Here is a 14,666-nt window from a genome sequence, read left to right as displayed (position 1 = left end):
AGAACATAACTTTGGACCTCTCAGCAGCAGTCCAGTCCTTTTTGTCTTTAGCCCAGGCGAGACGCTTCTGACGCTGTGTCTTGTTCAAGAGTGGCTTGACACAAGGAATGCGACAGCTGAAACCCATGTCTTGCATACGTCTGTGCGTGGTGGTTCTTGAAGCACTGACTCCAGCTGCAGTCCACTCTTTGTGAATCTCCCCCACATTTTTGAATGGGTTTTGTTTCACAATCCTCTCCAGGGTGCGGTTATCCCTATTGCTTGTACACTTTGTTTCTACCACATCTTTTCCTTCCCTTCGCCTCTCTATTAATGTGCTTAGACACAGAGCTCTGTGAACAGCCAGCCTCTTTAGCAATGACCTTTTGTGTCTTGCCCTCCTTGTGCAAGGTGTCAATGGTCGTCTTTTGGACAGCTGTCAAGTCAGCAGTCTTCCCCATGATTGTGTAGCTTACAGAACTAGACTGAGAGACAATTTAAAGGCCTTTGAAGGTGTTTTGAGTTAATTAGCTGATTAGAGTGTGGCACCAGGTGTCTTCAATATTGAACCTTTTCACAATATTCAAATTTTATATATTTATTATGATTTTGGGGTTTTCACTAGTTGTCAGTTATAATCATCAAAATTAAAAGGAATGAACACTTGAAATATATCAGTCTGTGTGGAATGAATGTATACATTATACAAGTTTCACTTTCTGAATGGAATTACTGAAATAAATCAACTTTTTGATGATATTCCAATTATATGACCAGAACCTGGATATACAAACCTCCGCGCCTTTGCTGTCATCCAAAAGAAAAATGAACAGACTGCTGGAAGCCCCATAATTCCAGGGATACAACACCCCAGGTCTGGAGGAACAGCATTTCAAATCCCCATTTCTGCATGTACTTGCGGTACGATGTTACCTTGCACTGCTGCAACAGAGACCTCACAATGCAGGAATCTAACTCAGTAACAATATATACGATATACATGTACTGTACATCTATATAGTTTACATAAACTGTACTGTGCGCTAGAGGGACGGCGTTAGCTCAGTCTGCACGGACTTGGCTTGGGAACCAAAAGGGCTGGCGGTTTGAGTCCAGAACGAACTATTGCCTAAGGTCCCCCTGAGCCAGGCCCTGAACTCCTCAGTGCTCCCCGGGCGCTGCAAAGTGGCTGCACATTGCTCCCAGTTGGGGTGGGTTAAATGCAGAGGGCCTGTGTTGTAGCCTACTGTGTGTAATTGTATGTGACGATCAAAGTTGATTATTATTATTATTATTACTAGATAATCCAGAACAGAGTTCAGGTGTTGGTGGGTGGAACTGAAGGCAGAGCTGAGGATCCCGGTTATGGTGCATTGGGAATCCAGGTCCACTTGCCTGTTTGAGCTTTTAATTTAACCTCATGGTCTCATCAGCAGATGTAGCCCACTAAGTTGTCACTGAATTGTAGGTGTTGAAACTTTTCATGACTCTGAGCACTTTTAAGACTTCAATGTTGGCTCAGACGTTAAACTTAAGGAGAGCAAGAGGACCTTCAGTTTTGACTGGTTAGGTTGTGGATTATTGGTTTAGTCAGGACTAAATAAACGTCATAATAAACAGCTTTTTCATTTTCTCTGATTTGTTCCTGTCTTCCGGCTGCAGATCCTCCTGTTTGTTTGTTCAGGATTATCTGTGTGTGTGTGTTCAGTCTGTAATGATCAGCATGCTGACCAGGCTTGTGTGTCCATTATAAATGTGGCTGTCAGTGTGATCAGCTGTTACAAACCTGCCGTCGTGCTGCTGATCACCACACGTCGCTGCGCTCAGGTCAGTCTCTTCTGTTTTCTGTGGTTTGTTCTCTCCATCAGATTTATTATCAGAACATTCAAATATTCTTTAAATCACATTCTCACATGAATGTTGAAAAAGTCCCTGGGCTCCTAATTATCTCTTCTTCATGTGCGTTTAGTGGAAGTGATGGAGGATAGTAAAATATGTACCACAGCCAGTGTTGTAAGACAGACTTGAAGAAAAGCTAATTTTTTAACATTAAAGTTAAGTTTGTCCTTTTGGTTGTTTTGTATTTCTGAGTCGTTCATACTCATTTGTTTCTATTAGTAAACTAAAGTCAGCATCACACCAGCAAAATGTTGTGAAAAAATATTTAAAAAACAACATGGAGGTCTTGAGTTTCACATACAACTCGTAGCTATGAGGGAAATAAGAATTTCTGTGTGACCCAAAACACAATTGGGTATTTCAGTCAGTATTCAGTGAAGTTTCTCCAGGTCAACATGGTGGACTCGACTGTTTGCTGGTTGTCAAAGACCAACAACTGATAAATAAGGAGTCCGTGTTACATCTCTGTGCTGCAGGTCGTGAAATCAGTCGGGCACCATGAGTCCTAAACACGTCGTCTTTAAGAAGGTTTCCCGCGACAAGTCGGTAAGTTGTACAGAAACAGCCCTCCGAAGAAGAGCCAGTAACATCCATGTTGTGACGGAGCAGCACTCCCTGGACCCTTGAGCAAGGCACTGATCCTCCTCTGAACCTCCTGTGTTTCAGGTGGCGGTCTACATGGCCAAGAGAGACTTTGTGGATCACTGTGATTTTGTGGATCCAGTCGGTGAGTTCTGACATTAAAGATCAGTTGTATGTCTGACTGCAGAGAGATTGATGATTATCTCGTTAGCTAACAACATGTAAATCAGCCAGACTGGGAGGAGTTGGTGTTTTTCTCTTTTGGTGGAGCTAGGCTCACAGTGTCCCCCCTTCGTCTGTGGAGGCTCAACGCTACATGTGATGTTTCTTTCTGTCTCTTTAAGATGGAGTTATTGTGATCGACCCGGTGCAGCTAAAAGGAAAGAAAGGTTAGTTTGTTTGACTGTTGACCTCCCTGTATTCGCTCTGTTGTGGAGCCTGTTGGACCTCAAACAAAACCTCGTTTGTTCCCCTGTTCAAGCTGTTTTCTGTGTGTTGTTGTTCAGCAGACAATATGTGACTTCTGTCTTTCTTCCCTGGTTTCCCAAATCATAATCATGCTCAGCAACACAATGTCTTTGTCCCATGATGGTCAGTAATGAGTCAACGTGTAAAGATGTCAGCGTCTCCTTTGACTCGTACTTCTCAGGTGAAATATAATCTTTAAAATGTAAATGTCATCTTTATTCAATATAGCCGCGAGTGGCAATGATCGGGGTCCAAGCAAGTCGTGAAAAACACAACATTTGACATTTTCAGAGGAGAACAGACAGACGCAGACGACTTAAGAGATTAAAGTAATGAAAGAATTTGGACTAATTGGAGAAACACAAACTTGATTTTTACAGCATCACTTGAGATCAGAGAGTGTCATTATATGTACCTGAGAGCTGGGGGAAATGTTCAACCCGCCTGCGACATTTTGTGTTTAAGTTTAAGCTGCACAAATACTTTGATGCAGAGAAAAATAAGAAGAAAGTGTCACAGGATCCAAATAAAACAGATAACCCCCCTTTGTGAGCAAGTGTGACTCGGTCAACTGAACCCTGGAGCTTCAGATCTCCAGAGGAGGTGACTTACTGACTGAGTCCACACACCTTCTCACAGGTTGAGCTAGTGACGTCACATGTTCCAGACCCGGTTAGTTTTGTCAGTTTAAACGTAAAACACTTACAACTGGCAAGATGTTGGAGAGAAAATTTGGGTAAAAATCATGCATTATTCTGCCGGTTTCGGTTGTGTCGGGAATTATTTTGGGCAAAATTGAGCAAAAAAGAAAATGTTGTGCACAGACACATAAAGTTACAGCAAAATACTGAATATCACTGCAGACTCACCGTTTGACCGTTCTGAAAACCCTTTGAAACACTTGATATCGGCCATCCAGAGAATGTCTCTGTTGATTCTGGAAGCGTTTGATGAAAGACTTGTGGAGATATAGATGTTAATTGAATTAGCATATTCTGAAAAATATAGAGTGACTGACTTCTGAGTTGACCGTAGGTTGCAGTGAGGCGAACGTTTGTCACAAAAAAGTGTATGTGCTGAAAAAACTTCAGCTCTCGAGGATGTACGGGTGATTTTCTTAGACTTTTTGAAGTTTGGAATGAGAAATTTCTAGAATTTTACATTTTTAGTAATAAGCCAACCCAAACCGAATGGTGGACGAATATCCCAGGACTGCTCAGCGAAGCTCGGACCGATCACCTGAACTGACGCGTCAAGTTTGGTTACAATAGCTTAAGCTAATTTTGATTTGCAGGTATTTATGTAAAATTGTACGTAAAGACACAAATGTAAAAATTCATGGGAAAAAAATGGATTGATGTATCAAAATTCTTTTAATAACTTTTGATCAGCGACGTCTGTAGTTGATCCTGCCGAAGGTTCAGGTCGATTGGCGAAACCGTCTGGGACGTGTTTGCAAAAATAGATTTTAGGAAAAAGTGATTAAAATTCGTATAACTTGACATTTTTAGAGCAGAAGACCATTAGAGGAAAGCTGCAGATGAATGCAGTGTGACTGTAAATGAAGCTGTTTTCACCATGGTCGACCAAAGAACCTGAGTGCACGTGCTCAACGTCGTATCCAGAGGTCTTTGGGAAATAGACGTCTGCAGTTTGATGCAGTGATGCGGCGTCTGGTCTGAGTGCTGCCAGCATTGCTGCAGCACTCAGACCAGATGCCGCATCACTGCATCAAACTGGTCTATATGGCTGTCGTCCCAGAACGAAGCCTCTTCTAAAGATGATGCACAAGAAAGCTGCAAACAATTTGCTGAAGACAAGCAGACTGAGGACATGGATTACTGGAACCAGGTCCTGTGGTCTGATGAGACCAAGGTAAACTTATTTGGTTCAGATGTTGTCAAGCGTGTGTGACGGCAACCAGGTGAGGAGGACAAAGACAAGTGTGACCTGCCTACAGTCCATCATGGTGTTGGGAGTGTCCTGGTCTGGGGCTGCATGAGTGCTGCCGGCACTGGGGAGCACAGTTCACTGAGGGAACCATGAACGCCAACATGAACTGTGACATACTGAAGCAGAGCAGGATCCCCTCCCTTCACAGACTGGGTTGCAGGGCAGTATAACAACATGATAACGACCCCAAACACACCTCCAAGACGACCGCTGCCTCGCTAAAGACGCTGGGGGTAAAGGTGACGGACTGGCCGAGCATGTCTCCAGACCTAAACCCTGTTGAGCATCTGTGGGGCTCCTCAAACGCAAGGTCCACCAGCTCCGTGATGTCATCATGGAGGAGTGGAAGAGGACTCCAGTGGCGACCTGTGAAGCTCTGCTGATCTCCACGCCCAAGAGGGTTACGGCAGTGCTGGAAAATAATGGTGGCCTCCCAAAATATTTGGGCCCAATTTGGACTTTTTCACTTAGGGGTGTACTCACTTTTGTTGCCAGCGGTTTAGACATTAACGGCTTTGTGATGTGTTATTTTGAGGGGACAGCAAATTTACACTGTTATACAAGCTGCACACTCACTAATTTACACTGTAGCAAAGTGTCATTTCTTCAGTGTTGTAAAAATATAATCAAATATTTACAACAGTGTGAGGGGTGGACTCTCTTTTGTGAGACTGTATACTGAATAGACCGGAGCTCAGTTCTACATTGACCTAAATAAGTAGTTCCTATTAAAATTGTAAGGTTGGTGGATTAACTGTTAACCTTACATCTTTCTGTGTGTTTAGTGTACGTGATGTTGTCATGTACATTTCGATACGGCCGTCAGGACATGGATGTGATGGGTGTGGCCTTCAGGAGGGACCTGTTCCTGGTGACCCGGCAGGTTTACCCCGAGCTGCAGGACAAAGAGAAGCTGACTCACACCAAGATCCAGCAGAAACTGCTCCGAAAGCTGGGAGACAACGCTTTCCCCTTCTTCTTTGAGGTGAGACGCTGAGACAGAAATAAAACCCTCCGTACATCTATTTTCTACCACTTATCCAGGTCTCAGTTGCAGTAGGCAGTAAGTGAACTAGCCCAGACAATCCTCTCGAAAGCCACATCCTCCTTCCACAACTAATAGGATACATAATCCCTCCAGTTCGTTCTGGTTTCCTGTGGGATGTTAGCGTTAGCGCTGGAGTGTCCCGCTTGACAGCAAAGCCTGAGGATCCTGGATCTCATCTGAGATTCACATTAAATCTGCAGTTTGAAGCCCAGAGGATGAATCCTGACTTTTCCTCTTGCACCACCAGCAGAACAAAATATCTACTTGAACATAATTTAATGGGCCAATGGGTATTTTTATGCTCCCCAGATGATTCAGCCCTTAAATGATCACTCGACATGTTTTTGCACTTGATTTACTTGTTGTAAAAGGTTCCCAGACATGTTTGGTGTAATGGGAACACTGGCTGTTTGAGGAGCTCAAAGACTCTGAGCAGCAACAAGCACTCTGCTGGAGAACTCAGTAATTAGTTTAGTAATGAATTAACTGACACATAGATGATCATAAATCTGAGTAAGTCAACAATACCAACAAGGTTAACACATAAGGATGATGCTGCAACACTAATCATGCTGTTGTGCACACAGATATGAACATGATTGGATGTTACCAGTCAGCTGATTGCTAAGCAGTTGAAGAATAAGCCGGGATTGTGAAGCATGAATGAAGCAGCTGATGTCAGCAGTGCTTTAAATGAACTGATACTCTATTACGTATCAACCTGTTTGAAGTTTTCACGCAGGCCGACTGGCCTTAAAAAGCAAAATGTTTAGAGACATTTTATATACAAAGGAGTTCATGGGCGAGATATTCTATAACAAGTTTGTGTTTCAGTTTCCAGACAACCTGCCGTGTTCTGTCGCTCTCCAGCCGGGACCGTCTGATGTGGGAAAGGTAAGTCAGTAGTGATGAGGTTGTTCACATTCAGGTTGAGATGATGTTCATGAACACCAGAGTTTCTGAAGCACCATCCAGTAACGGCTCAGACATCCTGTCCAGACTTTACTCCTGAACTAAAGAAAGATGTCAAATGAACCTTCCTGGTTAACCTAACTTTTCAAAATATGAGATTCTGTTTTCTGTAGTCGGTTACGTAACGGTTCTACCCATAATCCTGCTGGGGTTTATGGTCTGCTCTTATAGTACGGATGTTCCTGAAGAAGGTTTGCAGAGTAATCAGGTTTAATTTCCAGAACTGCCTCAAATCCAGAACATGGACTCATATGGAGGTTTGTTCTGGACTTATATTATATATAATGGAGTTTTGTTTCTGAACCTGCTGTATATAAAAAGTGCAGTGAGGTGACTGGAATTGGTCCTAAATGAATAAAACTGGACTGAAGTGGAGTGAAGTTGACCCGATGGGGGAATCTGCTTGTTGTTCTGTCTGTGCGTCTCTGACAGAAATGTGCGGTGGAGTTTGAAGTGAAAGCTTTCTGTGGAGAGAACCAGGACGAGAAGATCGACAAACAGTGAGTTCACTAACAGTGAATTAGTTATGTATTGGTACATACTGTACTACTACACTGTTAGTACAAAGGATTACACCTTGACTTCAGAGTACTTCTGCTGTAGGTTGTCGGCACTAATCTTCAGCGTTGCTGAATCGTTTTATAAAGTTTTTAGTTAGTTTGATTTGATATTTATGTTTGATATTGTCTGTTTCTGCAGGAGTGCAGTTCGTCTCACCATTCGTAAGATCCAGTTCAGTCCAGACGACAGTAAAGTGTTTCCGGTTGCTGAGACCACCTTTGAGTTCCTGATGTCTGAGAAACCGCTGCACGTCAAACTGAGTCTGCCTAAAGAGGTGAGACAGAACCCAGGACAGAATGACCTCTCTCACATTACCTTTCTGTGCACTTATTTATTTGCTTGCACAATAAAGATGTAGTTAGTGTAAAAGATATCAACATTCACACTAAATACAGACACGCCGTTACCTGCAGACACTTTTACAAACATGTCTCAAACACAAATCAAATAAATTAATAAACAATCCTTTGAGAATCTGATTGTCTTTAAATTATTTGGAATTAAGTGGAAACATCACAAAACATCATCAATAACAAACAGTTCCGTCTTTCTGCCTGCCTGTCTGCAGACCTTCTACCACGGGGAACCTGTCAGAGTGAACGTGGAGATCACCAACTCGTCCAGCAGGAACATCAAAGACATCAGTGTGTCAGGTGACGTCTCACGTGTTGTTCCAAACACGCCACATCTGACGTCTCACGTGCTGTTTCTAACACGCCTCAGCTGACGTCTCACGTGTTGTTTCTAACACGCCTCAGCTGACGTCTCACGTGTTGTTCCTAACACGCCTCAGCTGACGTCTCACGTGTTGTTCCTAACACGCCTCAGCTGACGTCTCACGTGTTGTTTCTAACACGCCTCAGCTGACGTCTCATGTGTTGTTTCTAACACGCCTCAGCTGACGTCTCACGTGTTGTTTCTAACACGCCTCAGCTGACATCTCACGTGTTGTTTCTAACACGCCACAGCTGACGTCTCTGACATCTCACGTGTTGTTTCTAACACACCTCAGCTGACGTCTCACGTGTTGTTTCTAACACACCTCAGCTGACGTCTCACGTGTTGCTTCTAACACGCCACAGCTGACGTCTCTGACGTCTCACGTGTTGTTTCTAACACGCCACGGCTGGCATCTCTGACGTCTCACGTGTTGTTTCTCACACGCCACAGTTGACATCTCTGATGTCTCACGTGTTGTTTCTCACACGCCTCAGCTGACGTCTCATGTGTTGTTTCTAACACACCTCAGCAGACGTTTCACGTGTTCTTTCTAACACGCCTCAGCAGACGTTTCATGCATTGTTTCTAACACGTCTCAGCTGACGTCTCACATGATGTTTCTAACACGCCTCACGTGTTGTTCCAAACATGCCACGCCTGGCATCTCTGACGTCTCACGTGTTGTTTCTAACACGCCTCAGCTGACGTCTCACGTGTTGTTTCTAACACGCCACAGCAGACGTCTCTGACGTCTCACGTGTTGCTTCTAACACGCCTCAGCTGACGTCGCACGTGTTGTTTCTAACACATTCACAGCTGACGTCTCTGACGTCTCACGTGTTGGTTCTAACACGCCACAGTTGACGTCTCTGATGTCTCACGTGTTGTTTCTCACACGCCTCAGCTGACGTCTCACGTGTTGTTTCTAACACACCTCAGCAGACGTTTCATGCATTGTTTCTAACACGTCTCAGCTGACGTCTCACATGTTGTTTCTAACACGCCTCACGTGTTGTTCCAAACACACTTCAGCTGACGTCTGATATATCACGTGTTGTTCCAAATACACCTCAGCTGACGTCTCACGTGTTGTTTCTAACACGCCTCAGCTGACATCTCACGTGTTGTTTTTAACACATCTCAGCTGACGTCTCACGTGTTGTTTCTAACACATCTCCGCTGATGTCTCACGTGTTGTTTCTAACACGCCTCAGCTGACATATCACGTGTTGTTTCTAACACACCACAGCTGACGTCTCACGTGTTCTTTCTAATACGCTTCAGCTGACGTCTCACGTGTTCTTTCTAACACACCTCAGCAGACGTCTCACGTGTTCTTTCTAACACGCCACAGCTGAGGTCTCTGACGTCTCACGTGTTGTTTCTAACACACCTCAGCAGACGTCTCACGTGTTCTTTCTAACATGCCACAGCTGGCGTCTCTGATGTCTTACGTGTTGTTTCTAACATACCTCAGCTGACGTCTCACGTGTTGTTTCTAACACACCTCAGCAGATGTCTCACGTGTTCTTTCTAACACGCCTCAGCTGACGTCTCACGTGTTGTTTCTAACACGCCTCAGCTGACATCTGATATATCATGTGTTGTTTCTAACACGCCTCAGCTGACGTCTCACGTGTTGTTTCTAACACGCCTCAGCTGACATCTGATATTTCATGTGTTATTTCTAACACGCCTCAGCTGACGTCTCACGTTTTGTTTCTAACACGCCTCAGCTGACGTCTCACGTGTTGTTTCTAACACGCCTCAGCTGACGTCTCACGTGTTGTTTCTAACACGCCACAGCAGACGTCTCTGATGTCTCACGTGTTGTTTCTAACACGCCTCAGCTAACGTCGCACGTGTTGTTTCTAACACGCCACAGCTGACGTCTCACGTGTTGTTTCTAACACGCCTCAGCTGACGTCTCACGTGTTGTTTCTAACACACCTCAGCTGACGTCTCACGTGTTGTTTCTAACACGCCACAGCTGACGTCTCTGATGTCTCATGTGTTGTTTCTCACATGCCTCAGCTGATATCTCACGTGTTGTTTCTAACACACCTCAGCAGACGTTTCATGCATTGTTTCTAACACGCCTCAGCTGACGTCTCATATGTTGTTTCTAACACGCCTCACGTGTTGTTCCAAACACGCTTCAGCTGACGTCTCTGATATATCACGTGTTGTTTCTAACACGCCTCAGCTGACGTTTCACATGTTCTTTCTAACACGCCTCAGCTGACGTTTCACATGTTCTTTCTAACACGCCTCAGCTGACGTTTCATGCATTGTTTCTAACACGTCTCAGCTGACGTCTCACGTGTTGTTTCTAACACGCCTCAGGTGTTGTTCCAAACACGCTTCAGCTGACGTCTGATATATCACGTGTTGTTCCAAACACACCTCAGCTGACGTCTCACATGTTGTTCCTAACACGCCTCAGCTGACATCTCACGTGTTGTTTCTAACACACCTCAGCACCTCAGCTGACGTCTCACATGTTGTTTCTAACACGCCTCAGCTGACATCTCACGTGTTGTTTTTAACACGCCTCAGCTGACATCTCACGTGTTGTTTCTAACACGCCTCAGCTGACGTCTCACGTGTTGTTTTTAACACATCTCCGCTGATGTCTCACGTGTTGCTTCTAACACGCCTCAGCTGACGTCTCACGTGTTGTTTCTAACACGCCTCAGCTGACGTCTCACGTGTTGTTTCTAACACACCACAGCTGACGTCTCACGTGTTCTTTCTAACACGCTTCAGCTGACGTCTCACGTGTTCTTTCTAACACACCTCAGCAGACGTCTCACGTGTTCTTTCTAACACGCCACAGCTGAGGTCTCTGACGTCTCACGTGTTGTTTCTAACACACCTCAGCAGACGTCTCACGTGTTCTTTCTAACATGCCACAGCTGGCGTCTCTGATGTCTTACGTGTTGTTTCTAACATACCTCAGCTGACGTCTCACGTGTTCTTTCTAACACGCCTCAGCTGACGTCTCACGTGTTGTTTCTAACACGCCTCAGCTGACGTCTCACGTGTTGTTTTTAACACATCTCTGCTGATGTCTCACGTGTTGCTTCTAACACGCCTCAGCTGACGTCTCACGTGTTGTTTCTAACACGCCTCAGCTGACGTCTCACGTGTTCTTTCTAACACACCACAGCTGACGTCTCACGTGTTCTTTCTAACACGCTTCAGCTGACGTCTCACGTGTTCTTTCTAACACGCCACAGCAGACGTCTCACGTGTTCTTTCTAACACACCACAGCTGACGTCTCACGTGTTCTTTCTAACACGCTTCAGCTGACGTCTCACGTGTTCTTTCTAACACGCTTCAGCTGACGTCTCACGTGTTCTTTCTAACACGCCTCAGCTGACATCTCACGTGTTGTTTCTAACACGCCTCAGCTGACATCTCACGTGTTGTTTCTAACACGCCTCAGCACCTCAGCTGACGTCTCACGTGTTGTTTCTAACACGCCTCAGCTGACGTCTCACGTGTTGTTTCTAACACGCCTCAGCTGACATCTCACGTGTTGTTTTTAACACATCTCAGCTGACGTCTCACGTGTTGTTTCTAACACATCTCCGCTGATGTCTCACGTGTTGCTTCTAACACGCCTCAGCTGACGTCTCACGTGTTCTTTCTAACATACCTCAGCAGACATCTCACGTGTTCTTTCTAACACGCCACAGCTGAGGTCTCTGATGTCTCACGTGTTGTTTCTAACACACCTCAGCAGACGTCTCACGTGTTCTTTCTAACATGCCACAGCTGGCGTCTCTGATGTCTTACGTGTTGTTTCTAACATACCTCAGCTGACGTCTCACGTGTTCTTTCTAACACGCCTCAGCTGATGTCTCACGTGTTGTTTCTAACACGCCTCAGCTGACATCTCACGTGTTGTTTCTAACACGCCTCAGCTGACATCTCACGTGTTGCTTCTAACACGCCTCAGCTGACGTCTCACGTGTTCTTTCTAACATACCTCAGCAGACATCTCACGTGTTCTTTCTAACACGCCACAGCTGAGGTCTCTGATGTCTCACGTGTTGTTTCTAACACACCTCAGCAGACGTCTCACGTGTTCCTTCTAACATGCCACAGCTGGCGTCTCTGATGTCTTACGTGTTGTTTCTAACATACCTCAGCTGACGTCTCACGTGTTGTTTCTAACACACCTCAGCAGACGTCTCACGTGTTCTTTCTAACACGCCTCAGCTGATGTCTCACGTGATGTTTCTAACACGCCTCAGCTGACATCTCACGTGTTGTTTCTAACACACCTCAGCTGACATCTCACGTGTTGTTTCTAACACACCTCAGCAGACGTCTCACGTGTTGTTTCTAACACACCTCAGCAGACGTCTCACGTGTTGTTTCTAACACGCCTCAGCTGACGTCTCACGTGTTGTTTCTAACACGCCTCAGCTGACGTCTCACGTGTTGTTTCTAACACGCCTCAGCTGACATCTCACGTGTTGTTTCTAACACGCCTCAGCTGACGTCTCACGTGTTGTTTCTAACACGCCTCAGCTGACGTCTCACGTGTTGTTTCTAACACGCCTCAGCTGACATCTCACGTGTTGTTTCTAACACGCCTCAGCTGACATCTCACGTGTTGTTTCTAACACGCCTCACCTCTTATCTGTTAACTTTCCTGTCTCTGTGTTTAGTCGAACAGGTGACCAATGTTGTTCTTTACTCCAATGACAAATACGTCAAATCTGTGGCCAAAGAAGAGACCAGGTGAGTTCAGCACCACTAGCTTTTATTCAGAACAAAAAGACAGTTTCTGTTTTCCTGTAACGTCATGGAGCATTTTAACGTCTCACAAATTATTTCACAGATTAACAGATTGCAGGTTTAATCTGTGTGTGTGTGTGTGCGCAGTGACTCGGTTCCCTCTGGTACCAGCCTGAAGAAGGAGTACACTCTGCTTCCTTTTCTGGCTCACAACAAGGACAGGAGAGGACTCGCTCTGGATGGACGACTTAAACACGAAGACACCAACCTGGCTTCATCCAGCATGTAGGACACAGAGATGCTGAGAGACGCTGTGAAGATTATTATTATCTAACTAAAACTAAAGATAACTGTGTCTTTGTCTCTTTGTGTCCAGAGTGAAGCAGGAGGTGCTGAAGGAGGTTCAGGGGATGCTGATCTCCTATAAGGTCGTGCTGAAGATGATCGCTTCTGGGTGAGTCTGAACCACTCGGCATGCTGGGAAGTCAGCTGACACACTTCCTGTTGTTGCTTTAACACAATTGATCCAAAAACACTGTACACGTGACATCAGTGTACACCATGACATCACTGCATACACGTGACATCACCGTACACCGTGACATAAGTGTACACCGTGACATCACTGCATACACGTGACATCACCGTACACCATGACTTCACTGCATACACGTGACATCACCGTACAACGTGACATCACTGCATACACGTGACATCACCGTACACCGTGACATCACTGCATACACGTGACATCACCGTACACCGTGACATAAGTGTACACCATGACATCACTGCATACACTGACATCACCGTACACCGTGACATCACTGCATACACGTGACATCACCGTACACCGTGACATCACTGCATACACGTGACATCACCGTACACGTGACATCACTGCATACACGTGACATCACCGTACACCGTGACATCACTGCATACACGTGACATCACCGTACACCGTGACATCACTGCATACACGTGACATCACCGCACACACGTGACATCACCGCACACCGTGAGATCACCGCACACACGTGACATCACCGCACACCGTGAGATCACCGCACACACGTGACATCACCGCACACACGTGACATCACTGCATACACGTGACATCACCGCACACACGTGACATCACCGCACACCGTGAGATCACCGCACACACGTGACATCACCGCACACCGTGAGATCACCGCACACACGTGACATCACCGCACACACGTGACATCACTGCATACACGTGACATCACCGCACACACGTGACATCACCGCACACCGTGAGATCACCGCACACACGTGACATCACCGCACACCGTGAGATCACCGCACACACGTGACATCACCGCACACACGTGACATCACTGCATACACGTGACATCACCGCACACACGTGACATCACCGCACACCGTGAGATCACCGCACACACGTGACATCACCGCACACCGTGAGATCACCGCACACACGTGACATCACCGCACACACGTGACATCACTGCATACACGTGACATCACCGCACACACGTGACATCACCGCACACCGTGAGATCACCGCACACACGTGACATCACCGCACACCGTGAGATCACCGCACACACGTGACATCACCGCACACACGTGACATCACTGCATACACGTGACATCACCGCACACACGTGACATCACCGCACACCGTGAGATCACCGCACACACGTGACATCACCGCACACCGTGAGATCACTGCAT

At 45.8% G+C, this 14,666-nt stretch overlaps 1 protein-coding gene across 7 annotated transcripts in view; it reads left to right on the top strand.

The window, feature by feature from the left end:
• Window positions 1-1,647: 1,647 nt before the first annotated feature.
• Window positions 1,648-14,666, top strand: part of LOC123986221 (S-arrestin-like) — a 15,608-nt gene continuing 2,589 nt past the window's right edge. For 6 of the 7 annotated variants that reach the window (XR_006828819.1, XM_046074358.1, XM_046074354.1 and 3 more), the window contains exons 1-12: window positions 1,648-1,806; window positions 2,355-2,424; window positions 2,545-2,605; window positions 2,805-2,849; window positions 5,667-5,866; window positions 6,764-6,823; window positions 7,334-7,401; window positions 7,601-7,736; window positions 8,031-8,115; window positions 12,869-12,941; window positions 13,086-13,223; window positions 13,315-13,392. Coding sequence is in view for 6 of the 7 variants with exons in the window: in XM_046074358.1 (XP_045930314.1) it covers window positions 2,377-2,424; window positions 2,545-2,605; window positions 2,805-2,849; window positions 5,667-5,866; window positions 6,764-6,823; window positions 7,334-7,401; window positions 7,601-7,736; window positions 8,031-8,115; window positions 12,869-12,941; window positions 13,086-13,223; window positions 13,315-13,392 (992 nt within the window). In the remaining variant the exon portion in view is untranslated. Of the gene's footprint in view, window positions 1,807-2,354; window positions 2,425-2,544; window positions 2,606-2,804; window positions 2,850-4,013; window positions 4,223-5,666; window positions 5,867-6,763; window positions 6,824-7,333; window positions 7,402-7,600; window positions 7,737-8,030; window positions 8,116-12,868; window positions 12,942-13,085; window positions 13,224-13,314; window positions 13,393-14,666 lie in introns of those variants that run through there. The other variant, XM_046074359.1, reaches the window with a different exon arrangement.

Source organism: Micropterus dolomieu, linkage group LG17, assembly GCF_021292245.1.
Source record: "Micropterus dolomieu isolate WLL.071019.BEF.003 ecotype Adirondacks linkage group LG17, ASM2129224v1, whole genome shotgun sequence".
NCBI lineage: Eukaryota > Metazoa > Chordata > Actinopteri > Centrarchiformes > Centrarchidae > Micropterus > Micropterus dolomieu.
This window is presented reverse-complemented; position numbering and strand designations above follow the sequence as displayed.